This window comes from Stenella coeruleoalba (assembly GCF_951394435.1).
Source record: "Stenella coeruleoalba genome assembly, chromosome: 21".
NCBI lineage: Eukaryota > Metazoa > Chordata > Mammalia > Artiodactyla > Delphinidae > Stenella > Stenella coeruleoalba.
This window is the reverse complement of record NC_137167.1, coordinates 31,045,594-31,073,359: the sequence shown is the minus strand read 5'-3', so window position 1 is coordinate 31,073,359 and position 27,766 is coordinate 31,045,594. Positions and strand designations below refer to the sequence as shown.

Here is a 27,766-nt window from a genome sequence, read left to right as displayed (position 1 = left end):
TAATTAAACAGAACACCAGCAGTCTGAAGGATTACTTTATTACATTCATATGTATTTAACAAGTGGAATGCGATTTGTTCTGAATCTTTAGCTAAGTAATATTTGGCAAGCATGGTTGTTGGAAATCAGGTTTTATCCAGATGTGGGAAAAGAACTCTATACCAATACCAGTTATCAGAAGTTAATGCATCTGTTAAACATACCATTTTTTTCCAACTTAATGTACTGATCATGTCCACAAGTTTCATTCAGTATTTCTAAAACTCCTGAATTGGGGTTTTTATTTTAATTGTAGCACTGTATGTACATTTTATTTATAAAAACATGTAAAATGAATTCAATACCAGATGTAAATCTGTTAGGACCTGCTGTCTTCCCAGACCCAATTTAAGTTCCATAGACCCTTGATAGCTGGCCATGTGGTTAATATACTCAGTTAAAAGGTTAAAATAAACCCTCCATTTTCATCTTTTCACATGTTTAGGGATTATTTCTTTAAACGTTGTGCAGTTTTTCTGTCTGACTTTGCAGTTATTAGCCATGCTGTCCAGGGGCTACAGATGTGTCTACACTTATTAACGGACTCAGGGTTGGAATATTTAAATTACACATGGTAGTGAAATATTATTCTCTGGAGAGAAACTGGTCATATTTTGAGACAAAAAGTTGTAAAGGAAGGCACTTTTTGTGTCATATTTTTATCCACTCAAACATTCTCTTGAATTTGGTACTAAACCGTAATCCAGGATCTTCTCAGAAAGGAAGTTCTACACCTTCTTCTTGCATAGCCTGCAAGAGAAGTAGAAATAGGAATTGTTGTTTTACAACTGTTGCTATGCTGGTGTAAACGACCTATTGTTTCAAAATGTGGCTTTATTTGAAGTCCATTCTTGTTGGTGGGAATGGACTGTTAAATATTCTTATTAAAGAATTCCAGTAGATAGCAAATGGGGACCTGTCTGTTGGAAATGTTTGTCATTTCCTCTTGTTTATTACAGTTTTTACTGAATACACAATCAAAAAATTTTTTCAATTTCCATCTTTGTTTAAATGCCATCTTTATGTAAATTCTTTTGACCTTCTCCAAAACCAGCAACTCTTTTAATAGGCATATGCTAATAGTATAGCATCAGTTTCCATAGTGAATTTTATTATTATTTAGATGCTTAATTATATACAAGCTAATACCATCTGTTGTTCAACAACAATTCACTTTATGGTATAAAACTATTTTAGGAAAACCATGATGTTCAAAATATCAAGTTATATTTATCATCCATTAATGATGGATGACGATAAATACATCCATTAGTATTTACTAGGTGCACGTATGTACATAGAATTATTAGCTAAAGCTGAACATAGTACATAAATTTTGCACTCTATGAGTTTAAATTTAAAATAGAGAGTACAATTGTGCACACGTTAAAGAACAAAACAATCTGACAAGAGTATAAGGATTTTTACTGCATTAAAATATAAAGAATCTATTTATTGTTTCAAAGACTGATGTGTTTGGATAGACCTTAACTCTTCTGAGAGAAAATTATAGTCACTGTGTTGGTTTCAGTCTTTATATAAATGACAAGCACAGATTTCATAAGGGAGTTAAACTGCAGGTTCTTGCTTACCAAGAGCATTTGTGGTAAACTATTTGCTGTGTTTAAAATTCTAACCTAGTATCATCATACATACACAGAGATTTTTTTTTCCCTAATTCGCTCTCATTGTTAGTTTTGCTTAACTAAAACTAGGGACAAGAGTCATTGATTGATGACTGTTATCTTGAGATGACTGTTGGCTTGAGATGACTGATGACCTATACGTTCTCAATAAATAGTTATTGAAAACTGAACAAAGAAAGATTTTAAATAAGTTAAAAAATTGTAATTCCTCTAACAAAGACTCAACTCAGTTTTAAAGAAGAGGAAGAAGAATCATCCAAACAACACTGCCATGAAATCACCACCATTATTATCCCTATTTCATAAATCATGAAACAGCAGCTAAGAGAAGTTAGGTAATTTTTCCAAATCACAGAAGTAGCACAGATGCAGGACTCTAATTAATGTCTGTCTCTTTTTAAGACTAAGATCTTGGTTATTCTTATATCTCTAGTAGAAAAGGGAAGTTGCCAGTTATTTGAAAAGTTTATTTATTTAGGGAAACATGTGAGTTTATAATGTGATTCTAATTATTAATATTTTTCAGCTCAAAAAAAGTTGACATTTTCTGAGCATACTATCTAATTAGGAAAAAGGGCTATAGACATTCTTAGTAACATAGGGATTAAATATAGCAATGTAAAATTCACAAATTGGTCTGTAAAAAAGAAAGTGGAATTTATTATACTTATTAAAAAGGAGTAGAAACTGTATTTAATCATTTTAAATGAAAAAAAAAGTCAATCAATACTCACATTTAAAGCTAGTGCAGAAAGGAGGTGGGAAATGAGAGCGGCTCCTTTAATGTGTGACAGCAGCCGGCATTGGCACAATTACGTCTTACTGTCCACACATACAGCACATCTCAGTAGATGTTTCTAACTCTTCTGAAGTCAGCAGATGAATAAAACTCAATTATCAAAAATCTTTTTCCCTTTAATATTGGTCAAAAGCATCTTTCTCTGGACCCTTAAATTTTTTCCACACTGACACAGTCAATTAGAAAGTTAAGGAAACTGCCTGAAAATCTCAGGTGAAAATTTGGAGGTGGAAGGTGTGTTTCAAAGAGAAGAAAAGGGTTTTCACTTTAATCTTCAGCCTGTTTCTTCCTTTTGATCAAATTAACTGAATTGAGCTGTCAAATTGCCTACTTGGACACAAACAAGAGACATTTCTATGACATCAATAATTAAATATTTATTTGCCTTAATTAGAAATAATTTTTCTCTCAAACTGCACCACAGTTTTAATGCCTATGAAAAATCTTCAACTTACAGGAAAAAAACAGTTCTCTGAACAGTGATTTGTTTTTTCAGTGCCTCTTTACCTGTCCCTTTATCCTTTTAGTCAGCGTATTCACCAACACAAATCCCTTCCACCCTTTGAAAGTATAGCGCCAGGCTTATTTTACCAGGAAGATGCCTCCTAATATGCATTTGACTGATCTCCATCTCACTAGAACATTCTTCGAAGCCCTAGTTCCTGAATACACACCTGGTGCTTTGGGGCAGGTCCTGAATGGGGACACTGTCCACCCAGGAATGGCCGAAATCTGTCCACGATCACTGATAACACTCACTGTGGTCTCTTTCCCCTTTGGAAACCATGCCAGGGTGGAACCTGGAATGGCAGCAGTCATTGAAAGGAAGGATGCCGCTGAGGTCTGGGGGTGGGAAAGCATCACTCACTCTTCTACAATAGCTGTTATCTCATAGTGCCTTATCCCTCGCTATCAGGCCCTGTTCTGCCTTGAGTCACTTGAGACGATGCCAGATCTTGCAGTGGTTATTACACGCGTTCTGTAAGCAGAAGTGCCCTCGTGGCCTGACCCGTCTCATCCCTTTCTTTCCAATCGCATGAGGCCACCCTTCTTGTTTCTTCATTCCCACCTGCTCCAGCCCTCAGACTCACTCTGGTACCCAGTTATCTCCACTCAGTCCTTAGCGCGCTTGAAGACCTTTGACCCTGTGACCACACCCACCTTCTTGAAGCTCTTCTCTCTTTGTTTTTTGTTTGTTTGTTTTTGCGGTTCGCGGGCCTCTCACTGTTGTGGTCTCTCCCGTTGCGGAGCACAGACTCCGGACGCGCAGGCTCAGCGGCCATGGCTCACGGGCCCAGCCGCTCCGCGGCATGTGGGATCTTCCCGGACTGGGGCACGAACCCGCGTCCCCTGCATCGGCAGGCGGACTCTCAACCACTGCGCCACCAGGGAAGCCCTCCTCTCTTTCTTTTGCTTCCCTTGGCTTAACAGTTCCCCTCCTGGTTCTCCATGGAGGGTCAGACTTCTTCCCAAACATATTCACTGATTCACGTGCCTGTTTTCACCCCTTATACGTTCCTGTTGCCCAGGTTTCTATTATTAGGCGTGTTCTGTTTTCATTCAGAATGAGCTCACCAAGTATTCTCATCAATGCCCAAGAATTTAATTCCAACTTTAATACCACTGGCCTTTAAGGGGCTCTCCTAAGCTCTAAGTACATATATCTAATTGCCAGTTAAACATAAATTCTTAGGTTTTTCTGAGCTGACCTGTACATCTTTCTATCATTTCCACTATGACAGAGTTTAATTAAGTAATTTATAAATATGAAAATGAAATAAGCAATTCTAAACCACTTTATATTTCTTCTATAATGCTGGTTCTTAATGTAGGGTCGAGAGATGTCATAAGAAGTAGAAAAACTGTAGTACATATAGGTAGTACAGAATTGTCTCTCTTAAAATAGTTATACATTGTGCAAAAGATTTCTGCCAGTGTGACATTTTACCTAATAAAAGGCTTTCATCCAAACTGCATAAACAAATGTCTTTTTAGAGAAGAAACTGGTCAAAATGGTAATACTGGGATACATTGAGGCCATACGTTGAGATTATCTACATAGAGTAGGAAGTATTCTGGAACACATCTAGAATCCTGAGAATATATGCAAATAATAATAACTCACATCTACACAGCAATCAAAATACATATCACAATCGTATACGTTAGCTTACACAATTTTTAAAACAGTCCCATGAATTAATGGGTCAAATGTTACCCTGAATTTACTGGTTGTTAAAGAAATATACAGCTTCGAGAAGTTAAATGACCTTTCCAAGTTCACATAACTTACAAGTGGGGTTGCCAATAAAGGTGCCCTGTCTTGTGCCCATTCCTCCTAAGGCACTTAGGCTAAGAAAGTAGGTGAAGTATTACGCGAATATATAAGAAATACATTTCAAGTGAAGAAAATGTGCATTTATAATTGAGATATTTCTATATTTCATTCTTCAAAATTCATTTCAGTGAATCTCCCTGTAGGCATGGACAGAATGGGCACCTAATTCTATTCCCTAAATATCTGCAGTGATCTTCAACTGTTGGCATGAAATTACAGCAAAGGGTGGAACCACAAGGCTCTGGGGTGTGTTGTCTTTTTTAGCACTACACAAATGTCTGTAAAGGTAGCAAACAACACGTGGTTTAACTACAATTAAATTACTATGAACTGATCTTATCAAGCAGGTAATGGTCAGGATTTCACTTTCACCATTATTACTGATCATAATTTAGATTTTAAGAATCTTTGGCATTTAAATCCTCTTAGTTTTACTTAATCACTAATTTATTTGTATATTCAACTTAAAACATTGTTTTTGTGGAAGGAAGAGGAAAAGCTGAAGTTCTCCACTAATGAGGCATTCAGAATGAGGTTTTAAACGAAATGTTAAGACTCTAATCCACCGTCATGTATAATGTCCTACCCTGTTTTACACTTATATTCTCATAATGCCTTCGTCAGAATAGCAGAAACGATCCTTTACTAATGAATGTATTTATTTTTCTTTTAAACGTAATAAATTCATAAGATATCTCAGATAACTGTAAAACTACTTTGAGGTTGAAGTTTAATTTGGAATGAAAGTCAGTTTTACATCTATGTATTTTATGTCTGTGTATTCAATTTACATAAAATAGGACTTAACCAAACATTTCAAGGTTGTGTGACCAATAGATTTGCTCTTACATCACAAAGATATTTATATCAGTGCCATTTTTTTAAACCCCTGGAATAATCTAGGACTCTGAAACAATCCTTTTTTCCTTGAACATGTTGGTTTGTCACATCTCTGCTCTGTAGTCATTAGTTGGTTATCAGAATTCTACTATGCTTTATAATAGTGACATGAGATAAGCATATAGACTGTTTACTATTCTGATAAAGGATACTTACTAGACGCAAAACAGTTTTTAGATTGTAATCATAAAAACTTTAGCATCCTGAATACATTATGCAGCACTACCTAATCATGAAGAGTTAATCTCACTCTTTTTGGACTCCAACATGTACCATAAAAATGCTTTATAGCATCTATATAATTTTTCTTCTTTTGTCCCTTCTTTGTAGTTGTTTGAAATTACAGTGCCTCTCTCTCAAGGCCCCAAACCAGTAACAATCAGTTTTGCCAATCACACTTCCTGCCGATGCATGTCTAAGCTGGATGTTTACAGACAAGTCCATTCAATTATTAGACGTTCCCTGCCAGCAACACTACCACAGTGAGTATGAATTAAATCTATTTTTTTCTTCATCCTCTACTAATATAAAATTATTTCCAAGTAAACACAGTTGATGGAAAGAATTTTTGTGAAATTTGCGGTAATATACTTCTGCATCAAATAAAAAGAAGACATTCAACATTCATGAAATCAACTGTGCAAATTCATAGATGATGCTAAAACTAAAAATATTTGAGCCTAAGATTTTTGGTCCAAAACAAAAAGTAAATATAAATACATTATTTTCCATCTATTAGCATTCAGTTGCCTCTCTTCAATCTCAATTAGTTTTTCTCTATATATCGATTCATATTTTTTATTTCAGCAAGGATTGAATACTGAAATTTTGATTAATACTTGAAATAATTTTTCTTAATATTACTTCAAATTAACAATCAAAGTAACATTTGTTATTCAAATTTTTTTCGCATCCTATTTTTTAGTTTGGTATATGGCAACATATGCTTCATTAGATCTTATAAAGGGCCTGGATAGAGCATCACGTATTGACTCTATGAACAGTCTATAATGAATCATTATGCACTGCCATCTGAGATCTAGGAACTTTTTGCCCCCAGATTAGGATGCAGCTCTTTGTTCTTTAGTATAGCCAGGGAATATGGAATGGGCGTGTAAATAAACCTTAGATAATTCCAACATTTGTAACAAAAGTATAAATAAATTGATGGGTAAACATATACATTTACCAAAAACCTTTTTAGAAACCTTTCATTTTCGTGGGCTTGACAATAAAAGTGATGGGCTAATAGCAGTTTTCCCTGTTGGAGCTCTTTGTGCTGCTTTACTTAGTGTGACAGATAGGAGGCGTTACCTTTCCAGGGACACCGTAGGAAAAACTCAAGGGTAGCCTGATTTGACTGACAGAAAGAAAAAATCTTACAAGCATCTGTGAATAAATTCATACTAATGCAAGTGGAGACAACGGCCCCCTGAAGTAGTAGGTGCGATTTCATTTCCGCAGCCCTGGGAGCTCTATTCACCTGTGTCCCTTGGCAACTCATCCATTCTAAGCACTTCAGTTGTTATCTCTGTATTGATGGTTTCCAGAATTACAGTTCAAGATCTGACCATATTGATGACTTATAATATTTTAAGTCCCTTTTATATAGCTGTGTTTATTATTATATTAGACGTAATAGGTACAAAGTCAAAGATTTATTAAGTCCGTTTATTTACCTCTACATTATTCACAGTAATGGCCTTTCATATTCTTTGAGGCCTTGAAATCATGCAGTTGTCATTAATTCCTTCTTTCCCTTACATCACACCCAAAAGCTATTGATTATTTTGGGGGAGATATCTGCTCCAACGTAAACTTATTATTTCATTTCCAACACTGTCACCCTGATCCACTTCATTCTGCATGGATTTCTGATTTAATGCAGTGGTTTCAGTACTAGCTTTCTTGTGTCAAATGTGTCTCCAACTCCTGTATAATGTCACAAGTAAGCTTTCAAAGGCATCATTTCATTCATCTGACCAGAAACTGTGAGTGACTTTCAACTTCTCAAAGAATTGGGCACCGATTTTCCACCTCTGTCTTCTGGTGTCAGCCTTCCTTTCTTGTTTTGCTTCTCATTCTTCACCAAGTCTGTGTTTCACAAAGTCTGGTTCCCTAAATACTATGCTTATTTCCTGCTCTGTAACTGTTTCTATTCTGACCTGGCTTAAAATAAATTTACTTTCTTTTCTGCCTTTCCAAAGCTGTATCTATTTCTCAGAGTTCAGGTAAAGGTCTTTCTGCTGCCTTTGTCGTGTCCAAATACCACAGTCACCTTCGCTTCGTGAATTCCCATAGCAATTACTATACTTACTTTATCCTTGCATGGGTTGTTTAGGGGTCTGTAACTGTTGCATGTGAACCTGGATCACGAGAGTATTTCAGGTAGGCTTATGTCTTCTGTAATGTCCAGCTAATAACACTTAAAAATAATTGAGCTGTTAACTACTTTCAGGCCCTAACACACATTGTCTCATTTAACACTGACAAAAGCATCTGTGAAGTTGGTGGTACTTAGCCTTATTTTACAGTTGAACTGGTAATCACGCTCCAAATTTGGGAGCTAAACAAGTATACTGCACTCATCAACAAATGCTTCTTAAATAAATAACTTATTTATCTGTATATATCTCATAGCATTTGTGTATTTTACTCATACTTTCATCATTACTTATTCGTCTATCTACTATACTGTATGCTGTTGGAGGTCAAGAAGAGACAAATGTTTGAGCAAAGAGAGCTTGGATCTTAGTAAGCAGAGCTGAGTTAGGTCTGCCATTAATTAGCGTTTTAACATTGGGTATTTCACGTCTCTGAACCTCAGTTTGCTTATGTGTAAAATGTAAAGATGTAAAGAGGATTGAAGGAAATACTGAATGCTTCCGCAGTGCTGACTATAGTGTCCAGCATCTAAGAGATAGTCATTAAAGGGCAGATTTATTATTATCGTTAAGATTCATGTTGGATTCATTTCCTTGTCTCTTGTGTTTTTCAGTGTGTTTCACTGTGTACAATAAGAAATGTATTTTATATTCCAAGCCAGTGGGCACATAACTATGTGTATATGTAATATCCACCTATGTATGTGTGTAATATTTATAATATATATATAATTTTAAAGTAGATGACTATATATAACTTTACATGTAGTTATATACCCATATATAGCTATAAAAATAAAACAAAGTATTATTTTAAAATATTTCCTTTAGAGTAGTGCTAGTCAACCATTTTTTTTTTCCATTATCACCCCCTAAGGATCCTTTTATAGGCATTTTTTCCTAATCACCTCTCCCCATGAAATCTGAATACCACAGACACATTTATATCTCTTTATATACCTTAAGTATATCTGGGCTTCATACATTTAAAAGGAAGTAGAAAGCTTACTTTTTTATTCAGCATAGGATTAAAAAGGACAAAATAAAAATGTTATAGTGAAAAGTTAAATAAAAATGTAAAAGCTATCAATATTGAACGTAACATAACTATTTGCTGAGAAATTTTTAAAGTAATTTATTTACTTATAAAAATGGTAATATGTCAAATTACATATGGGAATTAGCAATTTATATAAACTAACAATACAAATATAATAATTTTTAAAACATTCAAAATAATCATGTTCCAGCAAAAGTAAAATAATTTTAAAAAATAACAAAAAAATTTTTAAGAGAAATTAACTTTAACTTCGGCTTCATATGAGAAAACAATGTTTAACCTATATAACTACTAGGTATTCATTTAGAGGGTATCAACAGTTTTTCTTCTCGGCATATGACATACTAATGTTTTGATTAACATTTAAGCTCAAACATTATTTGAGCTTAAATACACACAATATGATCAATAACTTCCCACCTAGGTATTTATCCAAGAGAAATATAAACGTATTTCCACACCATAACTTGTAGACAGACATTCATATAAGCTCTTTAGCCTGTAACTGGGAAGAAACCAACATCCATCAAAGATGAATGAATAAACAAATTGCAGTCTATCCATACAGTGGCATATTACTGAGCAGTCTAAAAAGAATGAACTGTTAATACACACAACAACATGAATGGATCTCAAAAATGTTAAGCTGAGTGAAAGAAGCTGGACTAAAAAGAATGCATACTGTATGATTCAATTTACATGAAACCCTAGAAAAGACAAAGATAATCTAGACTCAGAGAAAGCAATCAATAGTTGCCCAAAGATGCAGGGGGTGGGGATTGACTGGGATTGAGCAAAGGGAACTTTTTGTGGGTGATGGAAATGTTCTTCTGTATTTTGATGGTGGTGAGCATTACACAGGTGCACAAATTTGTAGAAAGGCAGTGAATTTAAAATAGGAGCATTTTGGGACTCTCTTGGTGGTCCACTGCACTCCCAATGCAGGAGTCCTGGGTTTGATCCCTGGTCAGGGAACTAGATCCCGCATGCTGCAATTAAGAAGTCTGCATGCCGCAACTAAGACCCAGACCAGCCTAAATAAATAAATTTTTTCATAAAACAAATTAAAAAAAAGGAGCATTTTCTTATATGCAAATTATTCCTCAGTAAAATTGATTTTTGAAATGCCAAGAGAAAAAGACCCCTTTCATTAACTATAATTTTGAAATTAGTTGAGGTTCAAAATGGTAGATGTCTTAACATCTTTATGGTGACACTTTAAGTCAAGATTATAATGATTCCTTCGGGGGGAGGGCTTCCCAGCACTCCTTCCCGTGGAGATGAAATCCCGCTCAGTGCTGCCAGGAGGAAGATGAGTCATGTCTTTTCCAGACTCTTGGTGTTATGTTTACATTATTATGAGGTTAAATAAGTAGCATATCATTCGTTTTACGTTATTTAAGAACAGATATAACTAAGTAATTGAGAGAATCATTCACAAAATGAGCCATTCATAAAATAATTCTTGAGTCTCTAAAAAGGACAAAGAATGTTTCTAGGTTCTGTGCGAGAGGACAGAGATGGGCTTGGTTGCCCCTAACCTCTGTGCATTCAGAGTCAAGGGACAATGTGTGTTATGTTGATATTATTATTGTTATTATTTATTTTCCTAAATATGACTGTGCACCAAGCCACTCATGCTCGTAACTAGTGCTGCCAGGTGGTGGCCTTGATGACACACACCACAGAGCAGAGTGTGCTCGCTGTACATGGCTTCTTGGTTTGAAAATTCCTCCTCTGCTCACTAGCCCTTTTGAGTTCTGCTAAGTTCTATAAACTTTTTGTGACACTTTTTCATCTTTAAAACAAAACAATAAAATGTTACATATAACACAATACAGTATAAGATGTATAACCTATAGTCCTCACAATCTATTCAATAACATGACACTATATTACATATTAATCTAAGATTATAATACCATAATAGAACAACAATGATGATGATGATAACATCTAACCCACGAGGGTGTAATGATGTTTATTGTCAGTATTCATGTGAAATATTAGCCCAGTGCCTGACACACAGTAACCGTTCAATAAACATTGGCTGCTATTTTTACTGACATTTTACAAATGAGAAAATTGAGTCTTAGAAATGTAATTAGCCTATACAAAGCTAAAAACTAAAAAAAAAAAGTGTCAGAAGGAGATAAAAAGTCAAGTTTTCCTTTTTCTTAAGCTCTCCCCCAATAGCATAGAGCATTTCTAGTATTTTCAAAACAAAATTCAAGTCTCAATAGCATCAGCAACAAAAAATACCATAAATTCAGAGGTGGAGGACAGTATCTAACAGAAAGGGTCAGTTATCATGTTCATATGGATGTTCTCATAGATTGTTCTCTTTTTTCCAATTATTTCCTCTTATATTTTCCTTCAGATTAAATTCCATGAATTTCTATGGCCCCGTTAATGATGGAGACTCTCTTTTTATGGAGGGAGCCGTTTATGATTAAGAAGCGATGCCCAAGATCTTTCTACTTGGTGTTTATTCGTTCATGAGTATTTATGTTGAGTCTTCTATGTGCATAGCACTGTGCTAGGAAACATAGGATTTTTATAAATGGATTATGTAATTTCTTAACTAAAGCAACTTATGTACCAGAGGACAAACATACACAAATGTATCTAATATAATAAGTGTACAGTACACTGTGCTCTGCTTCATTCAGCCATTCAGCAGACAGTTATTATGTGCCCTCTAGGTACTACTGTTGTGCTAGGCTATAGAGATAGATAGGATTGCTATTCCAGAAGAAATCCCATAAGTGAGTCAGACATGTAACCTTAGGACTGGAATTGGTGTAGGAGAGGAGGTGACGGTGGTTGCATGACTGCAGCAGAGTGTGTGATGGAGAGGGTCTGCAGAAGTCCAGAGAGGTCAGCAGAAGTGCAAACGCCATTCCAGGGATGGACTTCTTCTCTCTTTCCCTTCCAGTCGCTCAGGAACCACTAAAAGACACATGTAGGGACGTGATATTTACATCTTATATGATAGAATGAACAGCCTGGTGGCAGTGTAGTACGTGAATTAGAGAAGCCAAACAGGAGTTGGAAAATGTGGAGAGGACACTTCTGAAATAATCCAAGAGAGAAATAATAAGAGTGGGTACTGAGGCAGTGGAAGCGGGGATGGAAAGACATTTGAAATATAAGAAAGTGTATGACTTGGCAACTGCATGTGTGGGACGACAAAGAGGGAGAAGTTGAAGATGAAACTGCATGTATGATATTCAAAAAGACGGGGAACACCTGTTCACGGGAAGAACGGGTTTGTGAAGGAGAATTTAGTATTTATGTGTGCACTTTGAGTTTTTGCAGCATCTCTGAGAAATCAGAGTGGAATGTTCAGCAGAGAGTGGATCTGGGGCTGGGGAGACACTGGGGTGGGGAGGCATGCCCGTTGGGTAGCTGCCAATAGGTAACTGGCACTTAGAGCAATTGGAAGAAATTAAACCAGCCAAGGAAAATATGGGACATAAGCAGGGAAGAGGGGCAGCAGATGACACCATGGGGAATATGAATGTTTCGGAAACTCGGAGAAATCGTAGACTAGCACGAGACTGAGAGAGACCAATCAGAAAATTTAGGCATAAAAACTGGGCGAGAAATATATTACCAAATCCAAAAGGTATTGCAAAAGCCAACAAGAGTTGAAGGAAAGAAGTGGTGAGAGGATCAAATATCAGAAAAAGCTTAAGAATGGTTAGGACTGACTCCATGACCTGAAGGACGTGATACAGAGATAACATATGCATTTATTAATGACCTACTATGTGCTAGGCGCAGAGAGAGAGGGTGAGAAAGAAAGAGGGTAAGCAAGAGAGTGAGAGAAAGTCTCAATTACGCATGAGAAGCTGAATCAGAGGGATCAAGTAACTTTCCCCAATGTCACACAACTAAAAATGTAGGAAAGCAGAGATTCCAACTAAATTAGGAGCCAGTTCCTCCCTTTGGGGGTGCAGTCATTACTGCATTTTTAACTTCTTGAAATTAAAAACAATAACTTCAAGCATACAGTAAAGGACAAAAAATGACATCTTTCTACCCCAATTCAAAACTTAACAAACATTTTGTCATATTCACTTAAGATACAACCCAAAGCCCCAGTCACCGTTCTTCATCCTTGATTCCCAGAAGTAACCACTACGCAGAAATTGTACTATTCTCATTCGTGCTTTGCTATTTTTATAGCAGGTGGATGTATTAACATACCACGAGAGATTATAGGGTACACCTTGGTGTGTTTAAATTTTTGTGTTAAAATTGGGCCATTAGTTTTAGTCTCAACAGTATGTTTTATAGATGTAATCATTGATTTCTGTAGGCCTGGTGTGTTCATTAAACAGCTGCATAGTATTCCATTGGATGAATAGATAGGTAGATAGATAGATAGATAGTTTTTTCATGATTATTCTATGACATTATACTATAGGGAAGGCAATATTCAAGCATTAGGAAAAGAATAAAATCAAAGGAGAGAGATGTCACATTTGAGAGACAAGTGCCTTGCAGTTAATTTTACCCACTGGTAAATGTATTGGTTAGTCAATTGGTTATCATTAACAATGTTCCTAAAGTTATCCTAAAGAAAATAACACGTTCTGGGACCAATGAATAGAATCGAATAATTTAACTGGATTTAAATCTGTAAAAGCAGTAGAGATAAATTACAAAGGCAATGCTGAGACTATGCTTCTGGACCTTTGAGCACAGCCTGCGGTGTTTTGCCTCTGTACAGGTATTGGGGAAGCATAGGGAGTTCTGTGAGTAGAGAAATGACAAGACATTGCTCACCATGGCCAAGGTACCTTGAGTTGTTTTAATGGTTAATAAAGATAGAGGATATGTATTATTTCAGCCTGATAAAGAGGCTGTATCATGGGGGAGAGTCATGTTATGGTGAGAAAGACAAAAAGGAAGGGTGAAGAAAGGTGCAAAAATGGACAAATCTAGCCTGAAGGCTAATTTGTGAGTTTGTTTACTGCCTTTATTTCTTTTACAAAAGTGTTAACAATGTTTACTAAGATACCCAGTAAAGCATACCTGCTTCTAAGAAGTTACAGTTATTCAGGTTTATTAGGGAAACTTCATTCTTGTGACAGTTCATCTGTTCAACAAACAGAGTAGATTTACAGCCACGAAAACCTTTGATTTAGAATCTGAGTGTCTTTGGACTGTTCATCTATTACAATGGATCCTTAGTCCTAATGCTTAGAAACTTGAATATCCATGAGTTTTTCTTTTTCCCCTTTTAATTTTTCATTATTTCCCTTTTGATTTCAAGATTGTACATTGTTGCTTTACACAAGATAGAGATAAACAGAATAGCATGTTGATTTTAATAAACTATTTCAGAGCAGAAATGTGAAGATAATTTACCTGCCAATTAAACTGTGACATAGTCTAGCACCAGTTGATCAGAAACCACCCTTTTTTTCAGCATTTTAAAACATGAATTTTTATTCTTCCCTGAAAATATCCTCTTTGCAGGTCAAGCCCTAGGTTCATATGCAATTATTTTTGAAATCTTAATTCATGTCTATTCATCCTCTTTCCTACAAAGCTCATCATCTAAATATTGTCAAACACCTTCAAATGAGCACCTATGATATGAACTCAGGTAAGAGATTCCAGACCCTGAAGCGTATTTTTTTCCAAAAGGAAGCCAACCATGCTGTAGAGTGTGCCTGTCTTTGGGCTGTCTGTTTCTGCTTTCTAAAAGTTAATAATGGAGAGCACAGCATCCCTGTGGCTTGCTGATTGACTGGTAGAAATGACAGCAAAATGTATATGACCGAGAAGATTTCATCAGTACATCCTCTGCGCTAGGCTGTTTCTGTAATGTTACCCATAGGTAGGGGCTATTAGATCAAAGATTTTGTGACATTTAATGTCAAGTTTACCCAGATCACATTGATGATTATTTTTAATAAATGTCCATATTATTAGACCACATCTACCAATCATCTTCTAAAAAATCTATAGACTTTTTTAGAAATTTTAGGTTTTTAGAAACACTGAGCAGGAAGCCATTGCTCTCCCCCAACTAGTTCCCCTATTATTAGCATCTTTTTTTAAAAAAAATAGGTCTTTATTGGAGTATAATTAGTGTGGTAAATCTGATACCATTGATGAGCCAATACTGATACATTATCAGCTAAAATCCATAGTTTACTTTAGTATCTTTTTGTTGCACATTATATGGATTTTGACAAATGCATAATGACAGGTATCCACCATTATATTGTCTTACAGAATGTTTCACTGCCCTCATAACCCCTGTTCAGCCCTACTTCCCTTCCCCGAAACACTGCCCTCAACCAGTCATTTTGATGTCGTAGCGACACTCTCATGCCCTCAACACATGTTGTCATTGTTTTGGTTTTGCTTTTTTGTTGAGATGTGACTGTGATGAGATAATGAGACCAGTGGCTATTGAAGGACATTTTTACTGAATTCCTGGTTACTATTTTATCATTTCTCTGTTCTGATTCTGTTAGTTTGAGTTAAATATAGCAATAAAAACTGACAAACTGACCAATAGAGTAACTGCTAGATTTCCATTGTTTCAACCTACCATACCTCTCTCAACCTTGTATATCCAACCAAATCCAAAAAGTTTAAAAATTTAAAAAAGGAAACCACCTAAGCTTCTAGACTTATCCTAGCATCCTGTGCTGCTGTGCTCTAGTTCTAGTGACCATCCAACTCAAAAACAAGCACTCCTGTACGCAGCTAGCCAAGCAATGACTACATGGCATAAGCCATGCTTTATACCCAAGTCTTAGATGGTAGCTGGGTTGTTGTATATAGCAGGTTACTGCTTTAAAACAATCATTTATATTCGCATAAAAAGTGAAAGATTAGATTTCTAAGCCCACTTTTTATACTAATGCAACAATTGTATTAGCCTTTCACTTATTAAGTCTAGAAAAATTAGTAAAACTATGGATTTTCATTAATCAGACATAATTACTAATTTTTTTATATCTTAACAAACCCAACTCCATCCACTGTTCTTCCAGTCACAAGCAAAATAGTAACATAAGCAGACGTAAGCACAAATGAGCATGAAATCAATAAAAATCAATACCAGGTATGATAAATATATGCGTTTTATTTAGATATATTTCTGTTAAACATGTTCCTTTTTTAAGACAATTTATATAGAGCCTTTAAAATGAATATAATTCTGATTTCTACCCATAGTACTGAAGAAGCTACTTAATAACATTCACTATCAAGGCCATTTTTACTTAACCACTTTTCATTTGATATTTACCACTCTTGCAAAAATATAAGCAAATCAACATCTGTGTAGATTGCTGAGTGTATTCAAGGGCCACGCATGATGAACTCAAGATGAACACAACAATTCAAAGACTTTTGGAATAAAATTGTTGAAACCAGGGCGCTGGTTTTACTCAGGGCTCTGTGGCTCTGATAATGAAAGAATATATTTGCCCCCCCACCTCCTATGCTGAGAGCAATCTTGAGCAAAAAGGGTCTAGATTGATACTAAGCCGTAATGTATTACAGGTCTGAGTGATGTTAATCATAGTGGGCGAAGTTCAAACGACATCAGCAGTTGGCCATTAGGAAATCAAAACCCTATTTTGATTTTTTTCAAAATTAATTATGTAGTCAGAGTTCCCTTACGGTTTTCGCAATGGAGTACAAGAACATCTTATTGAATGTCCAACTGAATGACGTAAAGCTCCTTGGAGCTCGTAGTACATGCTTTCAAACTAATATTACTGGATCATACACCACTTTTAACAAGATTTAGCAAAGAATAGCTATTTGAAGAACACACCTGTGGACTATAGATGCCACATGATCAGCAGAATTTTAATCTGCTGGGATGTTGTAAAGATACCTTATTAAAAGGGCTTCCAATGAGATTAATCGATTAACAGCACAGTTCATCTCCATAGAAAGAATTTGCTTTTTAAAGAAGTCATTGAGTGCTACAAGTTGAATTAGTATTCAATTAATGTCAACATTCATTTTGAGCAACCTATGAAATATTTTTAAAGAGATACTTAGTAAATTATATCAATAAGCATTTTAATATAAATCAAGATGCAGTTCATTTTTTCCACTTAGAAATATATTACCAAGATGATAGTTATTTGAAAAAGAGTAACATTTCAGCTCAGCTCTAACTAATGCCAAATAAAGGTGGTAGTATGTCTTCATTCCTTAAATATTGATTTGGAGAGTCAGGGAATTTCAAGTATATAAAAACCCGAGTGACGAAAAGTAGAGATGAGAGTCCAAAACATAGGATGCACGAAGTAGCCTACTACAATGTTCAGTGCACAAGAGCTAGTAATTATTACCCAATGTGTAGAACTTAACACATGTTGGAGCAGATTAATCTTTTAGCATTTCCAAAGGAAGGTCAATGGCAAAATAAGATTGATTTGATCATTAAATTTGTTGTTCTCTAACACACAAACCGTTAAATTTTTGTTCCCCGGTTTTTTGTTTTTTGGTTTTTTTTTTTTTGGTAACGCTATTTATTTATTTAATTATTTATTTATTTTTTGGCTGTGTTGAATCATCGTTGCTGCGCGCGGGCTTTCTCTCGTTGCGGCGAGCGGGGGCCACTCTTCATCGCGGTGCGCGGGCCTCTCACTATCGCTGCCTCTCTTTTTGTGGAGCGCAGGCTCCAGACGCGCAGGCTTAGTAGTTGTGGCTCACGGGCCTAGTTGCTCCGCAGCATGTGAGATCTTCCCAGACCAGGGCTCGAACCCGTGTCCCCTGCATTGGCAGGCAGATTCTCAACCACTGCACCACCAGGGAAGCCCTGTTCCTCGGTTTTCATTAGCAAAAAGCAATAGCTACCAAACCAGCCAAGTGAAGTTTTGAAACAATTAATGAAATAATTCTTAGAAAAGCATCTTTATGCTCCATACAAATGATAAGCAGGATTGTGGATGTGTTAGTGTGTGTAGGGATGGGAAAGGAAAAGTAGGAAAGTTAACCTATTTACATATGATTCTCAACATAAATTACTTCACAAATAATTGCACAATGTTCTGCTTTTCTATGCAAACAAAATGTGCCTTTGAATCAATAAGTTTTATAAATACAGTATATAAGATAACTGATTTATAAAATTTTAAAATATGTTTACACACATTAATATTCAGAACTCAAAGAGAAATTTCAGTAGGATAAAAATGCTTTGGAAATTAAGATGTGTAGAAGGTAAGTAAATTGTACTAAATCTTCTATCCACCATGAAAACATTTCCTTTCATTCTAACATAACAATATTTTGGAAATTGTGTCTCCCATCTTTTCACATGAGAAGCTTTAAACACTTAGAAGATGCTATTCACTTTTAGAGCAGGGAACTTGAAGTAATTATAAAAATATATTCTATCCAAATATGCTTTTTTTATTGAAGTATAGTCAAATATATGTTTCTTTAATTAAGTCGTATCTTACCAGGATTCCAAATTTCAGCACTGAATTGTGTGTTAACACCGATGAGTAGAAGTTTTTTTATTTTTGGCAAAGCTTCTGAAGCTATAGTTTTCTAGAAATTTAAGTTTTAAGAATATTAGAAATTAAAATATTTAATTCACTTTGAGCAAACCATAATTAGTTGGCAATAAAAGTTTATGTTGGCAAAACATTTCGGGTATAACATAATTGAAAGTGTTATTCTGAAGGCCGTATTTTTATCATGAACATTCAAAAGCAAAAGAACTATGAAATCACTATTTAATTCTATAAAACTAGGCAAGGCACCTTCTTGTTTTTTATGACACTTCCAGAAATGTCATTTCCTACATTCATTTCTACACACAGTCCATACTTTTGAATTCATACTTCTGAAGATGCGAAATATTAGAGAGAAAACTATATTTTTCCTCACTACATAAGAGAGAGGAAATTGTTTTTGCTTCATACCTGTTTGGGATAAGCAATTTTGCATACATATTTATACTTAAGCACAGACACATTAACACATACTCCTGCAGTTGAAGATTTTATCTTTCACCAACCTCCCTTAGGCGAGTGATGGAGATTATTCTTGACACTTCCCATTTAAATAGCTTAGATGTGTTTTGTCTACTTTAATGACTGTAACTAAAACAAATACATCTGGCATTGCAACCATCTGTACACAAACACACATACACCACACATGTGGGAGACAGGGAGGTTGTGTGTGGGGGGTTGTATATGCATATTTATACACACATATCTGTCCATGCACATTACATACATTTCAAAAATATTTATATGCATATATATATATAATTGAAATAAAGTTGCAGAAAACATTCTTTACCACGTGCACTCTAGTAGTTCATATTTTATTATATGCTATTCTTTTATATTTTAAAAATGCATTTCCCAGCCCATATAATTGAGCTCAAGATCCACTAATGGGTTGCTGCTAACAGCTGGAAAAACACTGGCTTAAGTAACGGCAGTATAAATCACATATTGGCAAAATTAAAGATGCTTTTCTACTGCGACCACAACAGCACTGTACCCACCTGATACCAACATGTATCAGGAATGTATTACTTAAACGACATATACGTCAATGTTGGGACAGCGTAGCCAGAATGGTTTCATCATCATTGATAGAAGAGTGACTTGAGTTTCATGAGCCAGGATTAATTGCATTGCTGTTATATACTTACACATAACGGCTTCTTATTTGATGGAAGGCTGCTAAAGTTTTGGGTAGGATGTAAATTTAAAAACACGATACTATTTTGGCAAACTGATAAATACTGTCTAGATTTTATGTGGAACAGAAACATGTTCATGACTTCCCAAGAAAGTAATGACAAAAATATGTAATGAGTAGAGATTTGCTCTCAGGGATACCTCAAATTATTAGGAAAGTATAATGTTCTCTAGGAAATATTATTCAGTGAAAAAGCAAGGTCTGGAACAGTGTATAAGGGATGCTATCTTCTGTGTAAAAAAATAAGAAAAAAATACATACATATAGACTTACATCTTTTCTTTGCAAAAAGAAACACTGATGATACAAACCAAAAGCTACAAAAACAGCATGCTGGAGATATGAATCCAAAAGACCTCTGAATATACTTTTTCTCATAATTTTAACTCTGATGATCACATAAATGTTTTCCACTTTCAAAATAATGAGTTGAAAAGAAAAAACATATAGTATTTGCAGGATAAAGCAAATATCTCAATATATACTTATATTTAAGCAAAGATGGTTAGAAACCAAGATTTTAATGGAAGTTATTAGTTGAAGTCAAAGGACTAAATTTAAAACCCCAGTAATGTTGAACTGGATTTGGAAATAGCACTATGAACTTTTTTCCCTAAAAATATGTACAGGTATTTCTTGCTTAAGATCAATAATCTATTCCCCCAAATATAATAATGCTCTTCTCCAAAAAAGAGAATTAGGGCTCCCTGAAGGGATGGCTGATCCAGGCGTGGGGGAGAAATCGGGCAACATGAGTGTATGGCATCTGTTCATCCCAGAAAGCAGAGAAGCTGGAAAAATAAAGGGGTCATGCCATACAGGCACCAACACGAAGGGGTCCCAGTTAGGCAACAGTGAGACAATTGGCACATCAAAGGAGCATTTGAAGCCCATATGTTCAGATTTTTAGTTAAATAAATAAGGAAGACAGAAGGAGGAAGGGAAGGAAAAACTAGAATAACAACAAAGAACATGGTCTTTGATTCCTTTCTGTGGAGCGAGGAGTGGGAAATCTGTATTAATGGACGCTTTACAGCTATGGGCATCTGTGCTTCAGAAATAAGGCTGTAAAGGTGCATGTATAAGGATGTTTCCTGTAGAACTGTTTGAAAAAGCCGTAAATTGGAAGAAACTCCAATGACTACCAATAGGAGATTAATAAAATAAATAATAGTACATCCATTTATGGACTACGATGCAGCCAGTAAAAACGATGGAGCAAACTTCATAAAGTGACATATAAAGAGGTGCATAATATATCGTTTAATGGAAAAAGGAAATTTCAGAATAGTATAAAAGGCTTTATCCCATTTTTTCATGAAGTAAAACAGTATGTGATTATACAAATAAATGCATTTGCCTTAAAAAGATAGAAATCTGGAATGAATGATATAAGACCATTCCACTAACAGTGGTCACCTCTGGGATTAGAATTTGACAGCACCTGTGGGTGGGAGCAGTTTGAGAGGGAATGTTTGCATTTCATTTTATATATTCTTACGTCATCTTGGTGCTTTTTTTACAAGCATTGTTGATTTTGTAACACGTAGGTAAGAAAAGAGATGATCCCTTCCATGTAACAATTATTCTCTTGCTTAACCCATCTCTCCCACAGATGCCAGGCTGCAAACAAGACCTGCCCCACAGATTACATATGGAATAATCACATCTGCAGATGCCTGGCTCAGCAAGATTTCATTTTTTCCTCTAATGCTGGAGACGGTAAGCCGAATGCTGTATTAAAGACTAAATGTCTCTGTTTTGATAAACAAATATTGTAATATTAAAATCACATGTACAATATTCATTTTCATGCTTTGAAATCACTCACTACAAAATAGGACACTTTCTGCTTTGTATTGGTATTATTTTGAAATTCTTTGTGAAGGAACCTACCTGTGTGTGTGCACAACCCTTTAATGAACAACATGGAAATGAAAACACTTTTAAAGGCTTTTTATTGTTTCCCACCGCACCCAGCACCAAGTAAGGGATAGTAAAGATGTCCTGACTGTGTTTATCTAGACTCTGCAGACGGATTCCATGACATCTGTGGGCCCAACAAGGAGCTGGATGAAGAGACCTGTCAGTGCGTCTGCAGAGGGGGGCTTTGGCCTTCCAGCTGTGGACCCCACAAGGAACTGGACAGAAACTCATGCCAGTGTGTCTGTAAAAACAAACTCTTCCCCAACTCGTGTGCGGCCAACAGAGAATTTGACGAAAACACATGCCAGTGCGTATGTAAAAGAACCTGCCCAAGAAATCAACCCCTAAACCCTGGAAAATGTGCCTGTGAATGTACAGAAACTCCACAGAAATGCTTCTTGAAAGGAAAGAAGTTTCAGCATCAAACATGCAGGTAAGAAATCTTCATAAACAGTATTCATTTCTCTTACTGGAAATAGTTTTCTCAATGCAAAGCAGTTTTCTCAACCAAGATATTGGTTCTTTGTTAGAATGGAACTAGTTAAGTTCTGGAAGATGAATTCTGATATTTGTAACCAATGCTAAATTTTTGTGAGACTTTGCCCCCCAAAAATAAGGTGGGAGTCCTGGGAACCAAAACCAGATCCAAGCTCAGAATGCACTAAATCCTTGTTCCAGAGACTAAGGTAGTAGCTCTCCACGTGAGTTAGAGAACAGATGCAAAGGACAGTCACTTGTGGAGCATTTTCACCTGCCCCCAACAAAATGATGATGCCATCAGATGTAATTTTGTACAGCTGTTCTAAGTGCAGAAAATGTGCAAGCTTTACAAAGGATAGGATGATACCGTTTACTGTGGAATTGTATCTAGAAATGAAAATAGTTAAGCTAAGTATAATATTTAATGGAATCAGAGAAATAAATTAATACGTTGTTCAAGGTTACTCAAGACATTCCTTAAACCTGATTCTGCTCCCTTCTTCACCAGAAAAAAATGAGTCTCTTGGACTCAAACACTTTCAGTGTTAAGCCCTGAACCTCTTCCTCTTTGATCTGAGAATAAGCCAGACCTGTGCTTTTGACATTTGCTCCCACTCTCCTTCAGCATCTCGCTCCACCAATCACGCCCTCTCCCTTCCGTACCTTCAATGTCCTCAACTCTAGTGTTCGTCCCCCTCAATTTTTTCTATCTTATTGGCATCTCACTGCGATTTTGAGCATTCTGTAGCAACCAAGCTCTGTCCTTGTCTTCTGAGTTGCACCAAGACCAGGCATTTGGCATTTGTCTGTTCACCTCTTTCATCTCTCATTTATTCAACCAACTGGAACCTGGTTTATGCCCTAATATTCCACGATCAAGTTCAGTAGACCCTGCATTGTCAAATCCGATGGACAATTTGGTCTTTCTGTAAAACTGTCCTTTCCGTAGTTTCTCTTTAGGCTCTCCTCTGTTTTGAGTGAGACAACATTGTTCTTTCCTGGTTGTCCTTTAGGTTTTCTGACCACTTGCTGTCCATCACTGGAGTTCTCACTGGGTTCTCTTTTTCCACCCACTCTTTACAGATGGTGATAACACCCTTTCAACAGATGATTATTCACACAACTTAAAACTTTATTTACATTTATTTATTTACAATTATTTATAATTGTAAATAACTACAATTTATTTACATTTATTTACAATTTAGTATCTGCATGAATACTTCCATTTATCTACAGTTTAGTATCTGCATGAATGTTCATCATTACCTTTATCTTCAGTAAATAAAGTATCCTTCTTTTTGATTCTCAAGAGTTTATATTCCCACTTCAGTTTATCTTTCTGATGATTTGTCCACACTAACATGTTAGCTAGTGCATGAGGAGACTTCCATGAATCTAGGTATCTCATTAATGACTTTTATTTTCTTCCTTTGTCATTTCAGAAGACCTGATAGGAATCCTTGTTTTTCCTCTTTAGAATATTCTGGGCAATGATATTCCAATTTTACTTGCATATCCTACTCTAATCACCAAAAGGATATTTCAAAAATGCAGAATATAGATACTAAATTTTATTAAAGATCATGAAACCATTTTTTCATATTGAATCTGAGTGAACCCAGTATACATTGAAAAACCTGAAATTTTTGTTTACATAAAACTAACCAGCTGGGCTTCCCTGGTGGCACAGTTGTTGAGAGTCCGCCTGCCAATGCAGGGGACATGGGTTCGTGCCCCGGTCCGGGAAGATCCCACATGCCGCGGAGCGGCTGGGCCCGTGAGCCATGGCCGCTGAGCCTGCACGTCCGGAGCCTGTGCTGCGCAACGGGAGAGGCCACAACAGTGAGAGGCCTGCGTACCGCAAAAAAAAAAAAGCAAAAAAACTAACCAGCCATACTTGTCTACAGAATTCTTATATTAACTTAGTAGAAAAGATTTCTGTCATTGTGTTTCTCCTCATCGCATACACTGTTCCTTAATGGCTTTCTATTTACTAACTCTCTCCCCATGTTCATTTTTCTAAGTGTATAATTCCAGGTTTTATGCATATACTGAAGCGAAAAAAAAGATAGTTTAATATTTTGAACATATATATACTCCTCATTTTCTCTTCATATTTATTCCAAAATTGTGGCAGGCAGAGTATATATTCTGTGGTTCACTGCCTTAGTCAGCAACTTACATTGATCATTGAGAATTGTATCTCTTTAGTAAAGGAATACCAGTGGCCTTATAATAATGTCATTGTATTTAGAACTGAAAATAAATAAATAACATTCTAACTAGACATGCTTTCTTTTCTGGAGTAAAAGAAATGCTGTTTCAAAATCACATCTGTAGTATTTCTGTGGTGCATGTTTGATCTCCAGGTCACCTTGCATTTTTCTTGCATTATATCCATCCCCACTGCCACATGTTACGTATACTCATCCTCCAGAAAAATCCTTCAAAGATAGCTCCCATTCACTGGAGCAACAGGGCTGCTGATGTGACTGGCTGCTGGGTCGTTTGTCCTTTTGCCACTACTAGAAACTGGGCATCTGGGGTAGGAGGAAAGGGACCCTCACAGTGAATACTGTCCCTCCCAGTGCCTTCCCCCAGACCGCACTGTTTTCACATGGAGCCCAGGTGGAGGAGGGAGGCTGAGCCACTCTCGTGCAGCCAGCCAGCTGCCAGTCTAGTCAAGTCAAGAGTGAGGATGGGGCCCTCACTGTGGACCACGGTCCTGCCAGAATGGCTGGGTTTAATCGCTCCAAAGTCTGGGTTCCAAACGAGTCCCAGAGTCTTGTGAATGCTACCATGCTTACGTGATCACGCTAAATCGGCAGACCTTAGATATTCACTTCCAAAATTTCTGTTTTATGTTACTTTCATCTACGAAGCACAGAGCACCTCAAAAGAACTAATGCTCACAATACCTCATTCTTCCATTCGTTATTTCTGCAAGCAAGACTCTTTCTTTTTTTTTTTAGGTTTTTCCATTCCTCTTAAATTTGGTAACGCCAGGCACAAACTTTAGCAATGTATAAACTGGAGAACAATTTTATGATAAAATGAGTAACTCTGTACTAGTTTGGAACTTAAAAAAACACAAAAGTGCATTTGTAGCTTAACAAATTCATCTCCTTGGTCTTTAACGAAAGTCTGTCCTTCTTTGTTCCCCTAGTTGTTACAGACGACCGTGTACAAATCGAGTGAAGCATTGTGAGCAGGGACTTTCATTTAGTGAAGAAGTATGTCGCTGTGTCCCTTCATATTGGAAAAGACCACATATGAACTAAGATTGTATCTTTTCTAGTTCGTCATTTTTCTATCATGGGAAAACGGTGTTGCCATGTTAGGACTATGAGCACAGAGACTTTGTGGGACTGAACCATGTGGATAATGTTACAGAAATGGACTGGAGCGCATCTGCAAAAGACCTCTTTAAAAGACTGGTTTTCTGCCAATGACCAAACAGCTGAGGTTTTTCTCTTGTGATTTTAAAAAAGAATAATGACTATATAATTTATTTCCACTAAAAATATTGTTTCTGCATCCATTTTTATAGCAATAACAATTGGTAAAGCTCACTGTGATCAATATTTTTATATCATGCAAAATATGTTTAAAATAAAATGAAAATTGTATTATAAGCTGGTAAGTTGAGTCCATTACCATCTTACGCCATCAGCAAAACTCGATATTATGAAAACTGTCATCTCCCCCTGCCCTTTCCCCTTTTCTCTAATTGGATGTCAGATTTTGATTGCTGTATGATCCTGTAAAAGAAAGTTTCAGAGGGACAGCGGTTGCTATTAATTTTATTTAAATTCATCTCTTAATATATTTAATGAGTAGAAATGTTTTAGCCCATGACACTTTTGAATTTATAGCCAAATGAATCAATAGAAAACATATCATCTTCTAAGATAGTCTGCTTAGCATGGTTATGCAGTTGAAAGTTATTCAGTGCCCTTGGAGCATTCAGACTCTTAACCTGATATAATAGCTCTCATCAAACATTTAAAATATTTTTCTTAAAAAGAATCTTAATCTTAAAAAGAATCTTTCCATATATTTAATTTCTTCTGACCAGCTAAATACTTTTTATAAGCTGAAGCGCTCCTACCCAGTACATATAAAATAAATTGGAAATGACATTTAAATGCTCATATGTGCGAAAAAGGAAACCTTTCAGTCACACAATTAAAGCACTTGTTTTGTTTTTTTTAAAAAGGCAGCACACTAAAATTTCTTTTTCTGGGAACAAATATTTTGCCTACATAAATGCAACCACATAAGTGGTTGGCTGGTTGACAGAGTATTGATTATTTGCTCGTAGGACATGGCTACTAGCAAATAAAAATACATAGCTACTAGCAAATACATGAAAATAAGTAGTCCTGAAAGGAAAAAAAAGAATCTATAAAGTTATGTAAAAATGGCTTTTAAAACTTGCAAATTTAATATAACAAAAACATTTTAAATGGTATAGGTGACTACTCAGTACAGTACAAAATATTAGTATTTATATGTTTTGCTACAAAATAATTTATTTTTTATAATATTTGATTAGAAGGTCAATGCCCTAAAAATGTTGAAACACTATTTTCAATGCTGACTTTTAAAACAGTGTTACATGCAAGGTTTACTGAATTACAGGTACGTACTCTGCACAACTTTAACATCTCGTTCATAAAGTCAGATTTTTTTTTACGTACTGGGAAAACGAAGTAGTCTTTTGAAATTCTCTCATTATACATTTATGGACCATCTTTGTATTTTTTAAGTAAAGATGAACCTGAAGCCTGTAGGCAGAAAAATATATGAAAATATGCATTGTACAATCTATGAACCAGCTACGGTCTGGGTAATTTTCAAACTTGAGAACAGCAAAAACAAACAAACGAACACAAAACACAACAGCAGTAGCAACAACAATAATAATGAAACAAAAGCAAAAGAAGTATATTTGACAACAGCTATAGTTTTATCAAAATCTCCCCAACAGAACAAATTAGGGAGTCATTACAAAAGGAAGAATGGAATCATCATAAACAATATCTCTCCACCTGCTGGGGAGGCACAGTCCCTTGGTGCATAAAATGGTCACCAGCTATACAATTCAACTGAGATCCAATTTAATAAATTTTCACCACATTTCAGCCAAGAATGTAAGCAAACAAACATTATATAATCTGTTATGCTGATCTAGCATCAATCATTTTTAGTCTTGATACATTTTAAATATATTAATTTTTTTTAGATAATGCAGAAAAAGTCTATTCTAAGTTTCCAGTGAGCCCCCTGAGGCCATGTAGAGAATATTAGGATCTGATATAATGACCGTTACAAGTTATCAGCTTAAAAAAATCTAAACTATGTGTTGACAATTTGTTTCTCAGAATACATGGGTAAGCCAAAGAAATCACTAGACCAAAATATAAAGCGTGAGGCATACCAGAAAAAATAACATTTAAT

General features: G+C 35.8%; 1 protein-coding gene across 5 annotated transcripts in view; it reads left to right on the top strand.

The window, feature by feature from the left end:
* Positions 1 to 25,924, top strand: part of VEGFC (vascular endothelial growth factor C) — a 79,755-nt gene extending 53,831 nt beyond the window's left edge. For all 5 annotated transcript variants that reach the window (XM_079909293.1, XM_079909296.1, XM_079909297.1 and 2 more), the window contains 4 exons: positions 6,053 to 6,204; positions 21,510 to 21,616; positions 21,920 to 22,253; positions 25,470 to 25,924. In XM_079909293.1, coding sequence (XP_079765419.1) covers positions 6,053 to 6,204; positions 21,510 to 21,616; positions 21,920 to 22,253; positions 25,470 to 25,584 — 708 coding nt within the window. In that variant the 3' untranslated portion in view covers positions 25,585 to 25,924. The remainder of the gene's footprint in view (positions 1 to 6,052; positions 6,205 to 21,509; positions 21,617 to 21,919; positions 22,254 to 25,469) is intronic.
* The last annotated feature ends 1,842 nt before the right edge of the window (positions 25,925 to 27,766 follow it).